At 35.5% G+C, this 24,570-nt stretch overlaps 1 protein-coding gene across 1 annotated transcript in view; it reads right to left on the bottom strand.

Moving 5' to 3' along the window:
* DNAH7 (dynein axonemal heavy chain 7) overlaps nucleotides 1-24,570 on the bottom strand; it is a 220,378-nt gene that overhangs the window by 30,849 nt on the left and 164,959 nt on the right. Inside the window, exons 50-57 of the mRNA XM_032480142.1 lie at nucleotides 20,291-20,481; nucleotides 16,482-16,615; nucleotides 15,409-15,744; nucleotides 10,078-10,204; nucleotides 8,739-8,933; nucleotides 7,143-7,235; nucleotides 2,931-3,107; nucleotides 2,143-2,304 (exon numbers count right to left, since the gene is read on the bottom strand). Coding sequence (XP_032336033.1) covers nucleotides 2,143-2,304; nucleotides 2,931-3,107; nucleotides 7,143-7,235; nucleotides 8,739-8,933; nucleotides 10,078-10,204; nucleotides 15,409-15,744; nucleotides 16,482-16,615; nucleotides 20,291-20,481 — 1,415 coding nt within the window. The remainder of the gene's footprint in view (nucleotides 1-2,142; nucleotides 2,305-2,930; nucleotides 3,108-7,142; nucleotides 7,236-8,738; nucleotides 8,934-10,077; nucleotides 10,205-15,408; nucleotides 15,745-16,481; nucleotides 16,616-20,290; nucleotides 20,482-24,570) is intronic.

Here is a 24,570-nt window from a genome sequence, read left to right as displayed (position 1 = left end):
TGGGCTGGGCTGGAAGTGGGAGGAAGCATTTTTACAAAACAGGGCTTATTGCTGCAGTCTAAAGCAGAAGCCTTAAAATCTGATTCTGCCGCAGAAACAAACCTATTTCACTGAGAAGACCCAGGGTGCTGTCACTCTCCCTGATACAATTCCATGATATGGCTGTAAAGTTTACAAAGGCAGTACGGAATTCAGAGTTGGCCACAATAAAGACTAAGAGATTTCAAAAATTTTCATATCTTTGCTGATGTTGCTGAAATATTTACAGAAATAATTCTCTGCCCCAGAGCTAGGTTAAGAATGATGCCTCCTTGCTATAGCCAGGTTGTGAATAAGCAATGGACTAAGACAAACCAATATTAAAGCAAGTAAGGATGGAAAAAAAAAGACCATTTTGAAAGGTAAGAGGAACTGGTATATCCTGAAACATGAAAACTTATCACGGATTAGCATACCTGTTTAAAGGGAGCCAGGCCTGCACTGTGGAGGAGGAGAGAACACTCACTCATGACAGAACCTTGAAGGACCCTGGAATAATTATCATGGGCCCCTCCCTCTCTCCTGTTCCGTCGCACTGCCTACTGCTACCTCCTGCAATTGTCCATGTCAATGGTATGGAAGTTTTTTAAATTGCAAATCTTTGTCAGTAAAAAAAAAAAAATTTTGAGCACTCATGGGGTGAAGGGTGGGTGAGGGAACTGGAAGGATACACAGGTACCCACGTTCATTAATAAATGGTGAAGCCACCATCTTTTCCTCCTACCAGCTGCCTTATGCCCAGTGACTTAAGTAGCCTGACTCATGGGACTTTGAACCAAGTTCACCATCCCTTAGGGGAAGCTCTTCTCTCTTGGATGATGGGTATATATGATACAATTCAACAGGTCATGAGAACAGCTTAGAGAGAGAGGAACCCTGAGGAAACAGGCACTAATATAAAACCTCTAAGAGAAGGCCTGAAGCATGAGATGTTGGCAAGGCAAATACTATTAAAGAATAGTTTTTCAGTTAGGAAAAAACGTCTATTTTGGAGGCCTATACTCTTGTGAAAGTGTGTGCTCCCAGTGAAAGTGAAAGACAGTACAACGGCTGGTGCACGGAAGTCAAGATGGAAAGTGGCCGCAGATGAAACCCGAGAGGCAGATGAAGGTCAGGTGGAGAAGGGTGTTGTATGTCATATTGGGGGCGTGAACCTTGTCTTCAAGCAATGGCAAGCCATTGAAAGGTTGAAGTGGTGAAGCAATCAATATTCATTCACTGGTTCAGTAAATACATACTGATGATGTCATATGGGCCAGGCACTATTCAAGGGCTAGAGGTAAACCAGAGAACAAAACAGTGCTTACACTCCAGTGGGAGATACAGACAAAACAAAGTGGTGACAAGGGGCATAAAGAGCCATGCAGTCTGCTCCTTAAGGTGTCAGCTGGATGTCTGGGTAGTGCAAGTTATAGCTACCTTAGAGACAGAGTAAATCTAGTAGCCTGAGGGACCGAGTGAGGAGAGGGCAAGGGTCACGGGGAATTATAATGGATGGATGTATTTTTCTCCATGTTTGTTGAAATCAAGCGCCATGTTTTCTGTTTACTCAGCTGAGCTAGGGTTTTCTTCCTGGGATTTCTGCCCACCAAAACAGGAAAGCACCGTGGCCCACTGCACGGGGGATGGGAGGGGGGCTCCTTCGGCTTCAGACTGATCCTCTGCAGCAGGGTCACTGGCTAAGTGGGTGGGAAGTGAGCTGCAGAAAAGTTACATCCTCGAAGCCTTTGGGTAGAGGGGGCCACACAAATTTCGCCCTGAAAATCCTCCTCTGTTGATTTTGGTCCACTGCTGTAAAAAGTAACTTGGTTTCTGCCTACCCTGTAGTTTATTCCCATCTTTGAGGCTGCTTGTCTGGATTAAGGATTATTTCTGACCCACAGGATGAGCCCGTATCCCTAGGAGGAGGGATTCGGCAAGGCCTGACCATGTGTTTTCTCATCCTCTGGTTCCCAGCGTGAGCCCATCTCCCCTGTAGTCCAGCCATGCCACTGACCTGTAACCCTCAAAGCAGAGGACAGGAATGGAGTTGCTTAGATGGTGTGTCTACTGCTAATTACACTGGGGGACTACAGTCTTATAAAAATAAACTTGCATTTTTACCTCACAAACTTTCTCGAGGGTTGGCATCCAAGACGTGGCAAGGTGGCAATTCTGAAGAACCACCCAGGTTCCTTCTTTGATAGCTTTTTCTAACATCTTCATTGCTATGGGCCCTTGGCCTTGACCAAGAGACAAAGAGCTAAGTTTTGTTCCCCCATATCCCTGTATACGAGAACAGTGAAGAGATTATTTAAAAATCACATTTTAAAGAGGAATCAATATTATCATTGCAGGAAATGTTAGTATTAAAAATAAAAAGCAAGCCAATTTATGTAGGAAACAGCCATGGTAATAAATGAAAAACTCCCTAGGACCTTTGATTGTTGAGATCAGGGACAAAAAAAATTAACTTTTAATACAAGGAGAAGACGAAGAGCCTGGCTATCACACAGCAGCTCCTAAAATCCAAAGCCGAAAACTATGAATAGACAGGTGAACTTAGCCTGCTTCCTCCAGATCTTTGAATAATTGTATTTTAACTAATTTGGTTATTGCATAAAATTCAGAGTGAAAAAACCATGAGCCCCTAGTCCCATTCAAGTTTACTTAAAGAATTCTGTGGGAAATGTTTGCCTGGAATACATTTCTCCTACATCCTAGTTCATCTACAGTTTCTCGGCACGGTGTCCAGGACTCCCTGGTCTCTTCATTTCTAGGGCAGTTACCACCTGAATGCCTCTTCGGAAGAGGTTTTGAATTTTGGGAGCCGTAGGCCCTGTCTGAGGGTCCCCAGCTTACTGACACAATCAGGTTGAAGCAACAGAACACCAAACAGATTTTTAAGGTACCTGGTCATCAGCAAATTTTAGAAGGGCTGCCATGGGATCCGCCCCTGGAGACAGCACAAAAATCAACGGTGCACAGCAGTTACTATCCGCAAATGCCTTGGACAGATCAAATGGGGGTGGTTCAATGAATGCACGTCCCAGTCTGTTGGTTATAAATTCTTGCAGCATTGGAACAATCTAGAAAGGGACAAGAATATATTTGGAGGAATATACAAAATCTGCCTAAAACCTTAAAGATTTCACATTCAAAGGTATTTTAAAATAAAGGACACAACCTATGTTCACTTAGATATTGATAAATGTTGGTAAAGAGGCAAAGCTATCACTTTATATAGTTGTATTTTAGATAGAAATTCTGCATTATTTAAATAATAAAAGGTGGATGGTTAGTGATGCCAGAACTCAAACGCATTTTTCTTCCTTTCACTGAGTACTTAACACATTGTGGATAAAGAATATAAGAAATCTTAACTCTTTAAGTTTTAAAACACTATGTTCCAAAGTCAACAACTCAAAAGTAGAAAATTCTAGTATGATTTATATAATACAATACCACCAAGAAAGAACTGATTTGGCTGAAAAAAAGAAAGAAAAGGAAAGGAACTGTGAAACAGAAACAAGTCTTATTCCCAAGAAACAGGCAAAACCACTTTGCAGAAACTTTCTGACATGTCTGTGCATTTTCTGGGAGCGTGTTTGAGAAAGAGCAGAACTTTGAGGTTAGGGGTCCCTCTCAGGCACTGATGTGGGAGTAGAATTGTATTAAGCAGTACGGCTGATGTACAGCACCAGACACATCATTCCTTCTTCTGATGAAGGGTTTACACCTGGCATCTCTGGGCAGTGGCTCCAGCTAACCATGAGCCAAACAAGTGATAAACATAGGTTTAATAAACAAGTGTCCCTGTATCTAGCATAACAAAGTACCTAAACATATCCCAGGAAGACGAGTAATGGAGTGACAGGAACATAAAGAATTTTTTGGAAGTTTCAGAATCACTCCAACTGGACACCTGCTTATATCCAAGGATGGAATTTTGTGTCCACACAATGCTCCAAATTAGGATGGCAATTCCACCAGCTCTCTTTTCTGAACTTAAAGCAAACTGCAGAAGCAATCTGCAGATACCAAGATTCTCAGAAAGATGGTCTTTTCTGCTAAGTAGACATTTTTCCAAAGAAGACATACAGATGGCCAACAGGCACATGCAAAGATGCTCAATTTTGCTAATTAGTAGAGAAATGCAAATCAAAAGTACAATGAGGTATCACCTCACACCAGTCAGAATGGCCATCATTACAAAGTCTACAAGTAATAAATGCTAGAGAGGGTGTGGAAAAGAACCCTCTTACATTTTTGGTGGGAATGTAAATTGGTGCAGCTACTATCAAGAACAGTACTGAGGTTCCTTAAAAAACTAAAAATAGAGGTACCATATAATCCAGCAATCCCACTCCTGGGCAAATATCTGGAGAAAACTCTAATTTGAAAAGATATATTCAACCCAATGTTCATAGCAGCACTATTTACAATAGCCAAGACATGGAAGCAACTTAAATGTCCATCGACAGATGACTGGATAAAGATGTGGTATATAAATATAATGGAATATTACTCAGCCACGAAAAAGAATAAAATGCCATTTGCAGCAACATGGACGGACCTAGAGATTATCATATTAAGTGAAGTCAGACAAAGCTCCTTTCTATGGTATGCTAATATCATTTTGCTTTGGAAAATCATTCTTTTCAAAGTATAATAGCCATATATTATTTTTAAATATATAGATTCAAAAGTCAACAATTTGTCACTAGAAATTAAAATACTTGGTAACAGCCAAATTGAAGGCTTTGAGGTTTCTAGTAATCTCAGAGCATACCACTAATTATGTCTCTATTAGGGATTATGGGTGTGATAGTATAAATAATGGTAACTAGTAATCACTTAGGAAAAACTGAATTACCCTGTAGTAGCAAACAATTTCCAGATCTCAGTGGTTTAACACAACAAAAGCTCATTTCCTGTCCCAGCAAAGTCATCCAGGTGCCCAGGCAACTAACTCTCCCTGCACTGGCTGGGCAGTGCAGCCTGTTTATGGCATTTAAATATCAACAGGGGATTCCACAATTTTGAAAGCAGGGGATTACTCTGGGTAATCTCACACTGGTAGTTACATGCTTCTGCCCTGACACTTCTGCTCACATTTCACACACGAAAGCAAGGTTTATGGCCACAATCTCCCCACCTCGAGTGTACGCAGGAGAGCAGAACCAGAAACTCTTACTCTGGTAAGTTGCATTAATGTCTACACTGACCCACCTAGCCAAGGAAAACTCTAGAGGAGATATGGAAACATATAGGAAAAAGTTATAAGACAAGGTGCTAAAGCATTGTACCGAGTAGCTAAGACAAGCATGAAACCATAAGTTCAACCTCAATTGATTAAAAAACAAACAAAAAGATACAAACACAAATCCCTCAGCTTGACTATCTAATTCCATCCCCTCCGTCAAACACACTTTAAGAAGAGAGTGATTATGGAAAGTAATCAGATGATCTATTTGGTAGCTCAGCATATTTTCAGATTAAAATGTCAAAGTTTTAAACACATAAAACTGGGGAAGAGATAGTTATAAACTACTGCGATTAGGAAATAGCTCATTAATCATTTTTAATGAAATTTAACATAAAATATGAACAGAAATGTCTTTGTCAAATATTGAGGGGAGAAGGCCAACGGTACATGCAGATTCATTTAGGATAACAGTCTTTAGCTTAGAAAACAAACTGAAAATCTTTGAAAATTTCTGATAAAAGATTATACAGGAGGAACCCGTATTAGGCAAGAGTTTGAAGCATTTCATATTCTTCCACATTTAATACTTGAAGTGAAAACTTCCGAGGCTTAACACTAAAGTTTCCATGAAGACTGATTTTTAAAAGGGCCACTACAGGGGAGGATGTTTTGTCGATTTAACAACGATTCCTCCACAATTGTAGGTGCTCCTAGTACCTAGGAGCTGGGCAGGACTATGACTTGCAGGGATTCTCAGCACTTTGCGCACCCCTTCTTCCATCAATGAATATAAAAAGTTGTATTTTACAACTGTTCTGGTTTAATTACAAATATAATACAGACTGATTTGTCTTCAGTTTCTAAAAGAAATTAAAACATTGTCATGAACCCCTAAGAGTATTGGGGCCTTAGGCCTTGTGCCCAGTGGACACTTTGGCCCTGGCTAAGACCAAACTGCCAACTCAGGCAAGAATTACCTGTGCTCCTGGAGCAGACTATGGTTTACAGAGAAAAGAGGGCCTCTATCTTACATTATCACTGATGTGTAGAAAAACCATTTTTTTTTAAAATAATGTTTTCATTATCTAAGTTCAGTTTTTTTTTTTTTTTGGTTAGAATGGAAGTATTATCTTACATTCCTTAGCAACTCAAATTGTGAATACAGTTAAGTTTTGAAAGAATTATGTATTACTTTTACTTGAATAGTAACAGTGGACAATTAGGATATTTTTTCAATTTTTTACCAACACTCCTAAAGTCTACATTTTTCTCAGAGTATGTGGGTTTCTCTGCAGATATGGTTCATTATACTTGAGTGAATAGTTCGTTGTCTCAGAGTTTAATACAAATGAGGCTGTTGATGATACTGAAATTTGCTGATATAACAGGTCAGCAGATTCACTGGTTTATAATTTATTATTTAAAGAAATGAAAACTAACAATATTGACATTTTCCTTTGTAGTCAGCAATGATGAATGTCTTAAAAACAATATTCTACTAGCTTTCCAAAGGCCAACAAAGAACTGTGTCTAGGATAGCATTTGAGAAGCCAGAAATTCTAGTAAATCAGTTTCATGTAAACACCATTGACTAATTTCATTGACGCAATAAGAATAAAAATAAAATTACTGCCTGTAAAGGAAGTAGATTGTGAGGTACTGGGGAAGCCTACGTTAAAAGGAAGAATAACAACATAAATAAAACTATAAAATAAAATCTGGTGAGTTACTCATTTAGTGTGGTTTTAATAAATACACAAACTTTTTGCAAAATAGCTGCATTGGAAGGAAGTGGTGTTATTTCCACCAGGCTCCTTCCCCTCCCCCATGATTACATATGGAAACACCTATTTGGCTGGACTGCATAGAGAGGAGGGATGCGAATCACTGGACAGCTTTCAAAGCCCACATTTACCTTGTCTGGCCTCAAGCAACGAATGATAAGCATCCTTTGAAACTCACTTGTTTTATCTTCCCAATCGTCAGGGAAGACCTCATGATGTGGTTCCTAAAATGACATTGGATATAATTCAATGTTATCTGGAAGATTATTTCTTTAAAAAACCCAGTATTTTGACTTTTAGACCAACTTTTAGAGAAAACATATAATGACCAAGAGAAATCAAGAATGCTAATGTAAATTTTATTAGGTTGGGGGAATGTCATGAAATAAGATCTGAAAAGAAAATATAAAATGCCAGTACAAAAATCAAAACTAGGACATGAATTAAGCAGGTGAATGTCAATATAAATATTAATCAATAGACAAAATGAACCCTCTTGTTAAAAAAATAAATGTGCATTAGGAACGTTTTTCCCACTATTTCTCCAAAAGCATTTTTAAAACCTACCAACTGCTCTTATTATTTATTTATAAAAATAAACATTTATTACAAAAGAAGAAGGATGTTGTACTAAAGCTTATTGTGCTATTTCTTGTTTTGAACAATTTTTGATTTTTTTTTAAATAAAGGGGTATTTGAGAATGTGTATAGTAAAGAAGAAGCCAAAAGAGTGTGATGAAAAATATACAAGAAGAGAGGTATCAAGATCCCAGGAGAAGGGATAAACATTGAAAAAGAAAGAGACATTTGTACCTTTGAAACTTCAGGAAAGGCTATGCAGGATCTCAGATATGTAGGATGCTTCAGTGGAGTAAATAAAATTTCTATTTAAACTAGAAAGAACTACTCCACAAAAACATATTCGTCTCTGGGAAGTATATTTTTATTACTAAAAAAGAAGAGATCCAGCCCAAAATATCTGAATTCATGTGCAGACACAATCTCATTATCATGTGTTAATAAAACAAATAGGTAACCAAATAAAAAGTGTTCTCCACACGTCTGGCTCCTTCTCTCCTCCTCCCACCTCCCCCAAACGGTGCTGTTGCTTATTAAACCCAAGGAAAGCAGAATGTCAAGAGAGTAGAAGCAATAGAAAAAATTAACTGGGAATTGGCAAAATATTAACCCTTGTGCTAAAGAAAAAGTGAGGGAAGGCAACAGTTTCCATGCATTCCAGGAGGGAAGTTGAGAATCATGATACGTGTTAGCTGTGACAGTCTCCGATTAGCAAGACAGGGTCTCATGAAAATCATTTGAGAATTATTAGCCTTTCCCTCTTCTCAAAGGACAAAAATATTAATTTGTATTTGGCATTCAGAAAATCTAAACAATAGCTGTTGTGTAAAATTTTAACTCATCTGCCATTATGATTGCCAAGGTCTAAGTTGATAATCAAAACCTGGCATGGAAATTCAAAAAGAGTATTTTTAAAGACCACGCAGCTTTTTTGCATTCTACACATTTCAAGGAATTTGAATAGAAGTGAAAACACAACCGCCAGTTTAGAAGGTGGGGATAATTTACTCGAAACATTGATTTTAATATCTGACCAGCTATTTAAAGCATCCTTAAATCTTGTTTTTAGTCAAAGATAAGAATAAATTATTTGGCATAATTTTCCCCATTTTAAAACTTTGAAATAAGCAAGAGGGTTAAAAACATACCAAACTATCATATACTTTTTTCCATCCATCCTTTAAGTGCATAAACTCCCTACGAATGGTTTTGAAGGCAGGTAAATCATCTAGTCGACAGATTTCATCCCAAGATTTTTGAGGAAGCCATGTACAGGGGTTGGTATAAGGATTGTCCAGTCCAATGCCACCAGTTAGCAGAAATCTCCACTCAGCTTTATTAATCTTTGGAAAACAAAGTAGCATGAACAGAGATGAATTCATCATGTACAGAGTAAATTCACAAGCATTTTGAAAGAACTGACTGATTTTCAAGTTTCAGGTGTGGTCCCTATACAATTCTACAGTTACTCGTATAGCTCAGTTTTTGCTCGTAAGAAAACAGTTGTATCCCTTATAACGAGTTTTCAAAATCGTTCCATTCTAGACAGCTGCTGTTTGTTCATTTTCCTCCAGAATTAATGACCTAAACATGAAAATCTGAATTTATTCTATTTAAATATATGCTTTCCAAAATGACTGCTTAGAGTTTTACTGGCTCTAAAAATTGTGGCAAGACAGACAGCCATCAACCTGCCATGTTTTCAATGATTTTCCATAAAATATAATGAGGTACTGCTTGAAATTTTTCCAAGAAATGCAAAAATGAAGACTTTACTCCTTCAGAATTCAACTAATACATCACCATATGAAATCAATAAATCTTAAACATGTAAGTGCATAAAGTAGTGAATTTATACAATACCTCTCTTCCACTCTGAAAGTACTTCCTATATTTTAAGTAAATAGATTTGAAACAGCAAAAATTAATAGTATTGTTAAGCCCAATGGTTAGATTTGATGAACTTGCAAAAATTCCTGAAAACATTACCATTTATACTATTACTTGGTATACATATATCAATATACTTAGTACATTTATGGGCATACTTATATGAGATTCTGATAGAAACTACTTTAAACTAAAACATACAAAATTTTAAGTAGTAATATATAATGAACTCTACTTATTTTCCACCTCCGTGAAATTCCATCTAGTTGTAATGCCTTGCCTTAACTATGATAGTTATTATTAATGAACTACTTATAGGGGGAGGGTATAACTCCGTGGTAGAGGGCATGTTTAGCATGCATGGGGTCCTGGGTTCAATTCCCAGTACTTCTGTTAAAAAAATTTTTTTTCAATAAATAAACCTAATCACCCCCACCCAAATTAAAAAAAAAAACCAAACAACAAGCTGTGGCACTTACCTGCTTTTTAAAAAATGAACTATTTACAATCCTTTTATATATATTCCCATATAAATTCACAAATTAATGAATTGACATTAATATGGTTTTTTCCCCTACAAATTAAAATAGTACTGACCAAACGATCATGTATCAGCAGATTTACAGTCAGACAAAAGGAAAAGAGGAGTTTATCCTTTTCAAAGAGGGATCGGCAGACGTTAACATAAAGGGAGTAAGTGAAGTGATCCTTGAGAATTTGAAGCCTAAGGGTCAACAGAAAGAAAAGTAAATAAATAAAAATGCATTATCCTTTCAAAAAAAAAAAAAGCTCTTAAGGAAACCTATTATAAACCGTTTAGATGTATGCTCTTCTAATATGCTTTCTGGTCAATTAGTCCCCAATCAAGGATCCTCATTAACTGGGGGCACCAATTTGAGAGCTGCACAATGTAGGACACCTCAGTAGCATCGCATTTTTACCGTCAACTGATTTTTTAAAAAACTTAATCTTCTTTTTGGAAAAAAAAGCCAATGCGTGGCATATTAATCTATTATGTTTAATAGTTTTTGGACAACTTTTAACTATAAGATATTTCTTGGGGGTAAAATTGGATTTCCTCATTCCATAAACACTTCCAAATGTTTTATGCTATGTATTAAATGAACAAACTAAAGTTAATAGTTTCTTTTTAAATTAACATTAAGTTTAGTAATATGCTGCTCTGCTCATAAATCCATAAAAGCCAGAGAAATTACAAAACCTGAGAGATAAAAACCACGTAGAGAAAACATAGAAATCTGAATAATCACAGTATTTGCAACTAACACTTTCCTAACATAATTCTTAACATGAACATACCACTTTAAGCGTTTTCACTAATTACCTCATGAGGGGTAAACTACCACTGAAAGAAACATTTTTTAAGTATTTTTATTATATAGGTTATAACAGTTACAACAGAAATAAATAGTTGGCTGAAAACGTGTAGAGAGCTAAGGACTGACATAGATTAATGACCTGAATTATTTAAGCAGGTCAATTATCTAAAGGGAAAATTAGCACATTTTGATTATGATTAAGCAAAATTATCTAAGTGCTTCTTATGTGTCTAGAATTAAACAATCCAGCAGTACAACCACAGCCTGGCTATTTCCAGGCTGACAGTCTCCACTGTAGTCCATCCAGCTCCAGTTTTTTCCTTACCTTTCTATTTCTTTAACTATGTGATCCCCTGCCAGCATTCTCATAAAAAGAATTACAACAAATTGATATATTTTATTTCTAATTGAGAGCTCTGAAAAAGCCTTGGTAGACAGGGCCTTGAAACTAGTTACTAAAATACAGCTGAATTCTTCAAAGGTTTAAAATAATCACATTTCTGTCCGCATCTTTATGCTAATAGGTGGTCTTTTCACACTTGGTATTTAATTTCTCTCATCAGTAACAGCACAATTAATACAGGGTGACTCAGATTTGGTCTCTCTAGAATAAAATGAAAAGTTCTGCACTTTAAGACAAATTTCCTCTTGTAGCTAGGAAGATCGAAGGGAAAATTATATGGCTTAATCATATTAGAAGTTCAAGTTCAGTCTCACTAGTGATAAAAATGCAGATTTAAATATGATATTTTAATAATCAGTTACAGTGTAAAAGAGAATAAAAATGAACATTTTCAATGCTGATGCATGACACAGTGTTGTAAGATCGTTCACGCTCCCTGAACATGTACATTTGAATAACCTTACAGGAAAGGAATTCATACCAGGAGTCTGAAAGAAGACAACCCCTTTGTCATAATTTTGGGATTCAGCATGCGGAAATAATCAATGATGTGGACCTTTACATTTATTGCAGTATTATTTATAATACAAAAGCCAAAGACCGCTTTCAAGTCTTACAATAAGAAAATTATGGTGCATTCATAAAAAGGTATATTGTACAGCTACTAAAATTATGTCAGAAGAGTATTTAGTAACATGGGGAAATTATCTTGATAGAGGTAGAAGGAAAAAAAAACTGTGTGTGTGGCATGTATGTGTGATCTTATGTGTATTTTTGAGAAAGATTTCAGTTTGATTCCTGTAACAGAGCTATGTCCTATTAAATTTTTGTTTCTGTACTTAAGTATTTTTTGCTAGTTACTTATTCTGCTATAAATTCTGATGCATTAAAAATTTTATAAAACACAGATGACCCAAATTATTAGGCTATTTCATAGCATATACCATAGTAGTTGTAACATGTTTGGTGTCAAAGTGAAATTGTAATTATTATGAATAATAACCATCAGAAGACAAACAAAATAGAAATAATTTTTAATCTCTGAGTAAAAGGAAATGAGATAATTTTAGGCTAATATAAGAGTCTCAAACTATTTAGTAGCATGGTGTTAATAGTCACAAGCTTTCCATGTCTTTGTTATAGCTATAATCCAATAGCTGACTAAAGTCCACAGGTTATCTGATTTCTTTTCCCCTAGATTTACTGAGGTATCATTGACAAGCAAAAATTACATATATTTAACAGGTTATCTGATGTTTACCAATGATTGACAGATAAACAAACGATTCCTATGAGAACTCTAAATTCTGAAGATTAAACAAAACTACTAAAAGAGTCTCTTTTGATGTGGCTGCTTTGAAACCCTTATTTGGCAATATTTACTAACATAGAACATAAGCATTCCCTGTGATCATCAAGTCCATTCTTGGATATGGACCTGCCAGACACTGGTACATACAAGAGCCACACACAAGAGTGTTCAAGGCAGCAAAAATTTATAATAGCCCCAAACTGGACGCTATCCAAATGTCCTCAACAGGAGAGTGAATGAATAATTTGTGGTATAGGAAAGGATAAATAAAAATAAGAGGTTTAATTTTTTTTGTATTGAAAATGAAAAAAAGATTTCGCTCTCCTTTTTCTTAGAAAATTTACTTTTGAAAATTTAAAATTAAAAGTGCTTTCTGCTCTCTTTGAAATGTATATAAATTCTTGTGAAAACTAGGAAGGACTCTTGTTAGAGTCATGACCCAAGAATGTCTTTCTCAAGGACCTGGGGGACATCTTCATGGGCTAACTTCATTGGCACCTGGTTCCTAGTTGCAAAACTATCTCCAGTCATAAAAATAAGAAATATTTGTTTTTCCTCTGGATGGAGCCAGGTTTGCTAACCGAGCCGGTAAAGTGAGGAGAGGATTTCTGTCTTTGCAGTCTCTTGGAGGATTGCCGGTGATGCGATTCACATTCTGGTTTAACACTTAACCAGTCAAAAACTATTCTCTTTCTCTACTACTTTGTGAAGAAAATTTCTGGATTGGGAGAAGGTTTGCTTTTACACTTCCCCAACAGTATACAAGCACATGGAATATTATTTAACGATGAAAGTCAACCAACCACTGCACTGTACAAAATAACATAAATTTCACAAACACAATGTTAAGTGCAAGATACCAGACGCCCCCCACCAAAAAAAAAATAGACCTTGTGATTTCATCTATATGATATTCTAAAACAGGCAAAAGTCATCTCTGGTGTTCAAAGTCAGGACAGCGATTACCTTGGGGGACAGGGGTTATGGTGACTAGAAGGGGACAGAGTGATTTCTGGGCTGTTGTTAATGTGCCATGTCTTGATCTGGGCATTGGTTACAGAGATGTGCTCACTTATGAAAATTCATAAAGCAAATATTTTTGATTTCTGCATGTTTCTATGTGTTTAATAATAATGTCAAAAATTTTCAAATTATTTTTTTTCTATTTATTCTTTGGACATATTTTTAAGATCACTGTGGTCATATGATTTTCATTGTTCCTAATTAAAGGAGTTTAACTAAAAAAGAAACAGGCTCATTTTGTTTTCTGGATTTCATTCAAATCTTATAGCTGGGTAAAAGCAATTGATTTTCTATAAATCATAAGGGCTAGATCATAGTTATGAAAAAACAGATGTCATCTCTGTGGATGTGTCCTAATTTGATATAATGAGATAATAAAGGAACCAATAATTATTTTAAAGTCTAAAATTGCCCTAATTTTTTCCCAGTCTTGTACACAAAATATGTCTAAGTGACAAAGCAAAGAAAGTTCCTACTCTAGACTCCAGTACGTACCTTGATTTTAAACTAATTAAAATGATCGCATTCTGGTAGTCTTGTTTTAACCAAGGTAGTGTAAAGCAGAACATCATTTCCTGAGTCATTCCTTGTGATTAGTACTGTGGTGAGTTCTAGGTTCTAGGAATTTTTTTTTTTTTTAAATCCTTGTCTCAGGGAACTCGGAATTCAGTATGAAAAACCAGACAGGCTTGTTCAAGCAAATAACACAATGCAAATGGCTGGGAACTTTTCTAAGAAAAGTAACTTAAATGTTTGTTTTCTGTTTTTTAGTAATCCTTGCTAACCTTGAAAATGTCAGATACTGGAAGAAATAGAGAAAGAAACAACATTTTCAAATATCATAATATAAAAAGAAACGTTAAACTCCACCATCTCACATTTCTTCACTGAAGATACCGTCTTCCTCCTTCTCTTTTCTTTCCCAGGGGGCAGACATTTGAAAAACTGTTTGCTAGCCTGGTATCAGCCTTACATCTTCATTAGTCTCATACATGGGCTCATAAAATAATGAATGATACTGGCCAGAAATTGCTCAGCCTAAGAATACTTAAAATTTAGCAAAATTCTACCATGATAAATGAAAGGAATTCAATTGAGGTTTCACGAGATGAGCATTTTGGATTTCTAAAAAGATAATTCCTAACTGTGAGTGATAAGCAGTGAATCATATTTCCTTTGTGGGTACGAAAGTATCTGGCCTCACAGGGATCAATAAAGTTACAAAGGGCATATCTTGCAATTAATGATTCTCTTTGTTCAATTTCACGTTAGATGCTATTAAAAACTCACTTTAATACTAAACTGAAATTTATCTCACTGACAAATAAAATAAAATTTTATTCTCTCATAGATTTACTATTAAGTAGGTCTTAATTTCATTACTTACTTAATAGCCAATAGTAAAATAAAGTGTTTAATGTAAATAAGAATAACACAAATAATCACAACAGATTATCCTTAAAAGCCCTGTTTTCCAACAAATTTTATATATCTGTATATCAAAAAGTGAAATTGTAACTTTTGAAATGCAAACTTACAGAGGGTAAGAGTCATGTCTTTTAGGAGTATAATGTTCTTTTTCCAAAGCTCCAATCATAAATATATTTTGCAAATAATAAACAGAATTACATTATAATCCCATATCTCTGTGAGGCATTTCCTGGCAGACTGAATTTGGTCACATCTGTTCAATTTCTAACCCTCAAATTTATTTCTGGTCTCCAATTATTAATCAAGCTCATTTTAGCTACGTGGCTGTAAGGCACACGCCATTCTGAAACAACGAAGCCACCAATTACCATTGATTTTTCAAACACAAATTAGTATTAATTCACACTGCTTTGACATACCTTTTTGACAAAATTTCTGATTTCTCTGAATTTTCGATAGAGAGGGTGAAAAGGTTAATAAACCAGGTCAGTGAGTACTGGTACATGGGCTCGATGTTCGCTAGATCAGCAATAGAGAAAAACAGGATGGTGGAGTGAATGGCAATAGGACGATAGCCCATGCGGGTGGCATCAATCTTTTTCTCTGTCTCCTCGGCCACTTCCTGCTTTTGAGAAATCTCATTAGCCAAAGCCTTGGAGGAAGATAATATCTTAATAGCAGTTTCATCTTCTAATATATTGCCTTCTGAAGATGAAAGAACTTCTAAAATCTTGTCTTCTATTTCCTTTAATTGCCTGGAATAAAACACAATTTTAGAAGGAGAAGAAATCATTAAAAATCACTTCGCGTGTCTGTTCTTGGATGAGAAACAAAGAGCGTGTCACCTAAAGAAATGCATCACATTGTGACAAATATCCTTAGTGCTGATGCTGTAGCCCTAATTTCTTATCTTGCAAAATGTCAAAAAGACAGGCTTTTCTGCTCCACTTCTTCTTCTAATGCTCATTTACGTGGTAACCAGAGAGAGATAAGGTAAGCCAATCTACTCCGCCATCAAGGTTCTCAGCCCCGAGGGAACAGGAAGTTATCACTCCATTTATTTTCTGAAATTTTTCATGACTTATAAAGCATTACCCTTTTTGCCTATGATCTAGATATTACAAGCAGAAAGTGGAAGGCTACATGCTCATTTACACTGCACTCCAGTGAAAACAGGTAACCTCAGTTACATAATGAATACTACAACTTTTGTGATCAAACTTGGTTGAATAGTTGAAAATATACTGCCTTGACTTGTGGCAGTCCTTCTGATTCTTCCAGTGCCTAAGACCTTATAGGTAAAAATAAACTCTGCAATGCAATTTTCCAAATTAACATAGAGGCAAGGTAATACCTTGTATTTTCCACCAAGTCTTTCCATTCAATGACCTATTAATACCTAACAAAGTAGATCTTTAAAATGTACTTTAATTCAATCTAAGTGACCTCGAAACAAGAAAGAATTCATTCTGTGTTTTGCAATATTTAAAACCTTTTGTTTTCAGCTCCTTGTAATATCAAGGCTTGCTTTTCTTCTTCAAGGTCCGGCCTTTCTCGGGCCACCACAATTCCCAAAAGCTGGTCCTGCATCCCCTCAGAGGTGATCATGAAGTTTAATAGTGTCACCTATAAATAAATGAATGAATACACAATGATTGCATCATTGTTTCTATTAAGAAAGCCTCTGCTTACATGCTTCAAGTTCTGATCTTAAAATTGACTCTATTTATCATAGTAGTATGTGTGAAAAGTGGAGTTTGTCCCAACTGTGATTAAGGATATAGGCAAGCTTGATTGTGGGATTAAAAACCCACTAAAATTTCTCATGCTCACAAATGTAGCACTTCAAAAGATTCCTTTTGGTGATCAATTTATTCTTCTTTCAAATTGGTCTAACTTCTGACAACTCTTTAATCCCCAAATCAATTAGAATCAGATTGGAAGCCATCCTTCATATTGACTGGACTAGCTGACTTATGTTTTAAGGATCTTAGTGATGTCAACAAGTAAAGGAGATCTTACAGAGTGTGATAAAAGAAAAAGAACACTGTGATTGCTTGTCATAAGTAAGGTATACACTGTAATTTATAATATGATAATCATATTATATATTCTAATACATGACGTTAATATATAATACAGCATATTATATTGTGGTATCATATTACAATATGATAACCAGCCACTATTGTGAACTAAGGAATGTATATTTCAACAGTGTCATCAAGATGCAGTCCGCCAACACCTGCTTCATCTCTGAACTTAATGGCTCTTACAGGCAGTCTCACTCTGCTGCCTACATCTTAAAATTCCCCCTCTCCTGAGTCTTTCCCATAAGTGGGAAAGTACTTATGCTTAGGTCTATATTTTTTAAAAAGCAAAGAACAAATCATCTACACAATCCCTTTCAGCTATTGAATGATCTCTCTTTGCATCTTCATTAACTCCACTAACTGAAAATGTTGTTTGTACGTGCTTTCTGTCTCTACCTCATTTCATTGTGCAGCCCTCTACCATCTGCTCCAATCCCTGCCTCCACATACCCACCAATGCACACCACAATAAACTATAGGAATCTTCTGGCTCAGGTCACCAAAGAACCCATAAGCCAATAAACACTTTATCTTGGTTTAATTTGACTCCCCTTCTCCTCCCTTTTTTAAACATCTATTTTGCAGCCTGCCTGCCCTCACGTCTTGAGTTAAAGTCAGCACCTATGTCTTGAGCATCACTTCCTACTCCTCCCTTTCATGTGCCTTTCATTTTAGCTATGCTGAACTGATTACGGAATCTTGTATACACAGACTATGAAATGTCTGTGCGTGCTTCAGCTCTGACTGCCGAGTGGGAAAACTTGTGTTTCCCCATCTTTCCTAGTAAGAGAATATTTCCTCTGCAGGAACAGAGCAATTTTGCTTTTGTGAGAATTGTCCTACTTGTGATCAGCTCCTTGCAGTCAGTACCCCTATGAAGGCAACTTCCTCCTCTGCCCAAACCCAGGCACCTTCTGCATGGTGGTGTCCTCTGGGTTAAACTTTTCCCCCTTGCCTGCCCCATGGTGGACCTGGAAAGCCACTAAGTATAGATTACACTGGCATAATCATAAATTTATATGGGATAATAAGCAATTCTTAAAATTGAGCAATAAAAAATTATTAAATGTTGTTAGGCAATTCTCTACTGCTTTGGCACTTAGTCATAGAAAAATTATAATTAACGCTTTCAAGAGATGCTTCCTGTTGGCATGAGAAACCAAGCACCCAGACTACATTTGCTTTAATCCCCAAACCATAGTCACAGTGTTTAGTGAAATGAATGTTTTACAGTTTTTACATCATTCTATTCAGACATAAGGAGGTGTTCATTCATATCCCATTAATGGTAGATCTTTTGAGATCAAGATTTTGCAAATCTAGCTATTTGCTCACCAACATTTAAAATCATACAAATATGATTTCATAATTTTATTTTCACTTAGATTCAGAAGGTTTATAGCAGCGTGATATCATCCCTCGGGTACTTTTGAAAGCAAAAGGTGCATAAAAGATCCTAAAAATAAGATTGAGAGGAAGTATTTTAATTTGTAAATGAAAGCAAGTAACTGCCTCACTATGTTTTATAATCCCTGTTTAATCAATCCCAGCAATTAAAAGTAATGAAGCAATAAGACTCTCTAGGGATCTGAGGGATTTCAATACTGAATCATAAAATAGTTTCCTCTCCACGGTGGTTTATGACTTCTTCTATAACGACTTATTGGTGTACTAAGAGTTATTTATATTATTTATGATGTTTTCATAGATTTTTACTGAAAAAAAAAGGGTTGTCCATGTGATTTATTAAAAAAATTTTTTTGGTAACACAGCTTTGGGATTTTACGTTCTTTCATACTTCATTTTTTCCACTTACATTTACAAGTTAAGTAACAGTGCTAACAGGTAACACTTATGTAACACTACTGCTGGGCCCTACTGTAAGCATTTCACGTAGGTTATTTAGTCTTTACTTCGCTCTGTGAGATAGATATTTATTATTCCCATTTTATAGACTAAGGAATTGAGGCACACAGAGGTTAAGTAACATGGCCAAACTCACACAACTGGCAAGTAAAAGAGCTGGGATTTGACTCAAGGGAGTCTGGCTCCAGAACCCACGCTCTTAACTGCTAGTAGTAGATACTGCCTCTCCTAACAGGTAAATAGATAATAAACAATATTTAATTGTTTAGATAACATTTATTTTAATTAATTAAAAATAGTGGCTCAAGATTTTTATATTTTAACATTGTGTGTTTTTAAAACTAAGCTCAAGTGTCACCCCACCTTCCCCTAGTCTTCCTGGCTTCCCTGAATGTCCAGTCTAAAGTGTGTCCCCAACCCTGAGTCCCTCCATGTCTTTCTAGTCATAAATATGGTCACTGCACATACACATTATTTACAATGTAGATCTCTTGAGAGCAGGGACCATGTTTATGCATCTTGAAGGGAATGAATCATGTCATCTTAGTCCTTCCTCTGATCTAGAGAGAGATGCCTATGTTAATTTAAATATTTTGAATAAGGGACAGCATTTGAACTCTCTGGATAAATCTCATCTCTGTATGTATCTTTCAAAATGTGAATCAATATTTCTTAATGTCCTCTCCTTCTAGCTTCTATAAATGAAAGATGTCCCTCCTTCTCTCCCTCTTTCACTCATTCCACAAACATTTGTCAAACATTATCAAGTGCCAACCAGGGCTAAGAATTGGGAATAAAAAATGGAATAATCTCCAGGAGCTTGGTTACAGATCAATGTCTCAAGTCATTTTAGTCATTGACTCAAAGTTTAAACTAATTTTACTCTTTAAAGTAATTTCGAGTATCTTAAAAGAACCAGGGATTGAAAACAGTTCTTTTAAGTAATTATATAAAATCAGATAGCAGCAACCTTATTCTGAAAAAGATGAATGGAGTTCTCTGTTCCTAAGTGAATTCCAACTCTAAGAATTAGCATATTATCATTTATTACAAAGAAAGAATGTACATATATGTCATCTATTTTTAACAAAGAAAATCTAGGAGTAATATCAGTTGCAGAAATTAGATTCTCATGGTCTTTTTTCACTGTGTACTGAAGGCTTCTTTATTGCTTACATGCACACACACAAGCAACATTTGGAAATTATTATAGCAATTTCAGGAAATGCCAAACAAGAACAAAATCCATCTTCCTTAGGAAGACCTATTCTTATGGCTTGGGAGGAAAATATAGTCATTCATTGTAAAATTTCGTAAAGAAACATTTATTTTAGATACTGGCCTTTACTGAAGTTTCAGGAAGATAATGAGGGTTTCTCAGCTTGGTAGTGATGTAGAAGCGGAAGTCTGGTGAATATTCAATGGTGGAGTCCCCAAGTCGGATACACGTACTGCCTCCCTGCTTAAAGGTCTGTTTTAGAAGAAGAGGTTCCAGAATCGGATCTAGTTCTTCTCCAACATTTTCTAGCAACACTGGAGTAAAATCAGAAAAAAGTCCCATGTTATTTTAAATATTGACTGTAAACCTTCAACCCTCCAGATTCTTTCAGTAGATTGCCGCTGTTTCTAGTCACTCATAGAATTATTTTTGTCTTCTGAGTGTAAGGAAATGGTGCCATAAAAATAAATGGATGTCTGTAGGAAGGGCTTAATTGGTGCATCTATCTGGTCATCCTGTCTACTTCCATACTCTTAGCCATAGTCTTACTCGAATCTTTCCACCTGGTCTGGGATCACTATGAGCCCGAGTGTGATGGCAGTGACGTATATCCACCCAAGACACCAGAGAAAAAGCATTTCCACTTGTAGTTATTTAAATGGCTACTACACTTTCAACTATAAAAGTAATGCGCTCATTGTAAAACACGTGGAAAACTTAGGAAAAAATAAAGAAATGTTAAATGAATTAAACAAGGAGGTCATTAGACTGAGATGGCTCCAAGGTATGGAAGCTCATGTAAAAAAAAAAAAACCCCTGTAAATAAAAGCCTCAAAGTTATGAAATCAAAACTCTAAGGACAATCAATCATAAACAGCCCAATAGGTTTTAATCTATAGCCACTCAAATAGTTTCCTTTCTTTGCTTCCTTACTTTCCCTATACAGAGTAAGCCTTTCCCCAGCTCCCATGGGAGGAATGCTCCTAGTCACTTCCAAATGGGTTTTTATTCAAATAAACTCTTAACCTTTTTGATAAGTCTCACTTTATCTTTTGACAGAAGAAACTGGAAAACTACCTACAACCATATTTTCTTAATCTTTCTTTCTCTCCCTCTCCCTAAGTATTTTACATAACTGATTCATAGCATATATAAGTTGATAGAAAAATGACCGAACTATATATAATTATTTGTTGAATTTAAATTATATCTTCTTTTAGACTTAAAAAAATGGAAAGATATCCCATGCTCCTGGATAGGAAGAATCAATATTGTTAAAATGGTCATACTGCCCAAGGCAATCTACAGATTTAATGCAATCTCTATCAAATTACTCAGGACGTATTTCACAGAACTAGAACAAACCATAATAAAATTTATATGGAATCACAAAAGACCTAGAATTGCCAAAGCATTACTGAAGAAAAAGAAAGAGGCTGGAGGAATAACCCTCCCAGACTTCAGACAATACTATAGAGCTACAGTAATCAAAACAGCATGGCACTGGTACAAAAACAGACATATGGACCAGAATAGAGGGCCCAGAAATGAACCCACGAACTTTTGGTCAACTAATCTTCGACACAGGAGGCTAGAATATACAATGGAATAAAGACAGTCTCTTCAGCAAATGGTGTTGGGAAAACTGGACAGCAGCATGTAAATCACTGAAGTTAGAACACTCCCTTACACCATACACAAAAATAAACTCAAAATGGAGCAAAGACTTAAACATAAGACAAGATACAATAAACCTCCTAGAAGAAAACATAGGCAAAACATTATCTCACATACATCTCAAAAATTTTCTCCTAGAGCAGTCTACCCAAGCAATAGAAATAAAAGCAATAATAAATAAATGGGACCTAATTAAACTTACAAGCTTTTACTCAGCAAAGGAAACCATAAGCAAAACAAAACAACACCCTACAGAATGGGAGAAAATTTTTGCAAAAGATGAAACTGACAAAGGCTTGATCTCCAGAATATATAAGCAGCTCACATGACTTAATAAGAAAAAAAAAACAACCCAATTCAAAAATGGGCAGAAGACCTAAACAAGCAATTCTCCAAGGAATAAGTACAAATGATCAATAGGCACATGAAAAAATGCTCAATATCACTAATTATCAGAGAAATGCAAATCAAAAGTACAATGAGGTATCATCTCACAGGAGTCAGAATGGCCATCATCCAATAGTCCACAAATGACAGATGCTGGAGAGGCTGTAGAGAAAAGGGAACTCTCCTACAGTGCTGGTGGGAATACAGTTTGGTGCAGCCACTATGGAAAACAGTATGGAGATTCCTCAAAAGACTAGGAATAGATTTACCATATGACCTAGTAATCCCACTCCTGAGCATATATCCAGAAGGAACCCTACTTCAAAAAGACAGCTGCACCCCAATGTTCATAGCAGCACTATTTACAATAGTCAAGACATGGAAACAGCCTAAATGTCCATCAACAGATGACTGGATAAAGAAGATGTGGTATTTATACAATGGAATACTACTCAGCCACAAAAATGACAACATAACACTATTTGCAGCAACATGGATGTGCCTGGAAAATGTCATTCTAAGTGAAGTAAGCCAGAAAGAGAAAGAAAAACCATATGAGATCGCTCATATGTGGAATCTAAACAACAACAACAAAAAAGAACATAAATACAAAACAGAAACATACTCATAGACGTAGAATACAAACTTGTGGTTGCCAAGGGGGAGGGGATGGGAAGGGACAGACTGGGAGTTCCAAATTTGTAGATACTGACAGACATATGTAGAATAGATAAACAAGATTATACTATATAGCACAAGGAAATATATACAAGATCTTGTGGTAGCTCACAGCGAAAAAGAATCCAACAAGGAATACATGTATGATCATGTATAACTGAAAAACTGTGTTCTACACTAGAAATTGACACAACTTTGTAAAATGACTATAACTCAATAAAAAAATAAACAAAAGGAATAAGAAAAAAATTTTTTCTGCTTAAATAAAATGGTTATTTTTTATAGTTAAATAATATGAACACATTAAAATGTATTAAATATATTAATCTATTATTTAGTGCTGAAGTGAACATCTTTTTGGATAAACCCTTGGGCTCAACTCTGATTACTTAATCAGGCTAGAGTCCTAGCAGTACCATCAGTGGTCAACAGTTATGAATATTTTAAAGGTTATTTATATTGCCAAACTACTTTCCTGAAAGGCTGTAGAGATTTCAGAGTTGCAATGGGCTCGTACTCTTTTGTTTTTAACCCTGTTTTAACATAACATCATGTACTTACAAATACTAGGCATCATATTGGCACTGTATTTACTTATCATCCTAACAATCTAAAAAATGTCTCCTCCAGTTTTCTGCTTGTTTTAAAATTTATCTTTCTTTTTATAATTAATTTTTTGTCTTAGAAATTTTCAATCCTTTTCCAAAGGTAAAAATTTGTAATTTCAGCCAATATTGTTTTATGTATTTCTCATCTCATCCTGGATTATTTACTAACAAATTCCAGACATCAAAAAACTTCACCTGCAAACATTTGAGCTAGTATCTCTGAAAGTTAAAGACATTTAAAAATTATTACACCTTAAAAATCAGCAATAAGTCACAGTTTCATCAAATAAGGCAGGGAATATGTTTACTCATTGTCTTAAAATACTTTGATTACAGCTGGATGCCTTTAATCGGGATACATATAAATTCCATAAATTGTGATTGATATTCTACTAAGTCTCTTTTACATAATGTTTTGTGGCTTAAATTATAAATGTGTAGAGTCAAATCTATAGCAAATCTATTACACTTTTCCTTTTTCTTCCCATTGTGTATTTTCTTAGAAAGTTCTTTTTCATCAACGATAACTTAGTCTCCTTTATTTTCTTTCAGAATTTATATCTTCTTTTTCTTTCATAGTAAATTCTTTAGTTCATCTGGGGTACATTTTGGTGTAAGTTGAGACTGTAACTTGATATATTTTTCCACAAAACCAATTTTTCCAGAACCATTTGCTGAATGGCTTATCATTTTCCATTGTTTTATGGAAATTGCTTACTTTCTAATGCATTAAAGCCTTACCTATAGTACAGTTTATTCCAAAATTTACTTTAGTTAATTACAAACGTACTCGTCTTCTGAATTCTTACTGTCTCTTATTCTTTCTTTCTTCTAGGTTGTCTTTAGTATTATTTCCAAAATGTTTATTTCTGAAAGAATTGACGTCTTTACAGTATGTAGTTTTGCTATCAGTGAAAAAATGATGTCTTACTCAGGTCTTTTGTTTTTCTATGAAATTTTGACATTTTTTTCCACTATGCTTTCTTAAAGTCATTCTAAGTTTTTTTCAAATAGCTTTTCAGTTATTTCTTTTTGGTTTTCTAGATGAAATAT

The sequence above is a fragment of the Camelus ferus genome, chromosome 5, assembly GCF_009834535.1.
Source record: "Camelus ferus isolate YT-003-E chromosome 5, BCGSAC_Cfer_1.0, whole genome shotgun sequence".
Lineage (NCBI taxonomy): Eukaryota > Metazoa > Chordata > Mammalia > Artiodactyla > Camelidae > Camelus > Camelus ferus.
Note: the sequence above shows the minus strand (reverse complement) of the source record. Positions and strands in the feature narration are given on the sequence as shown.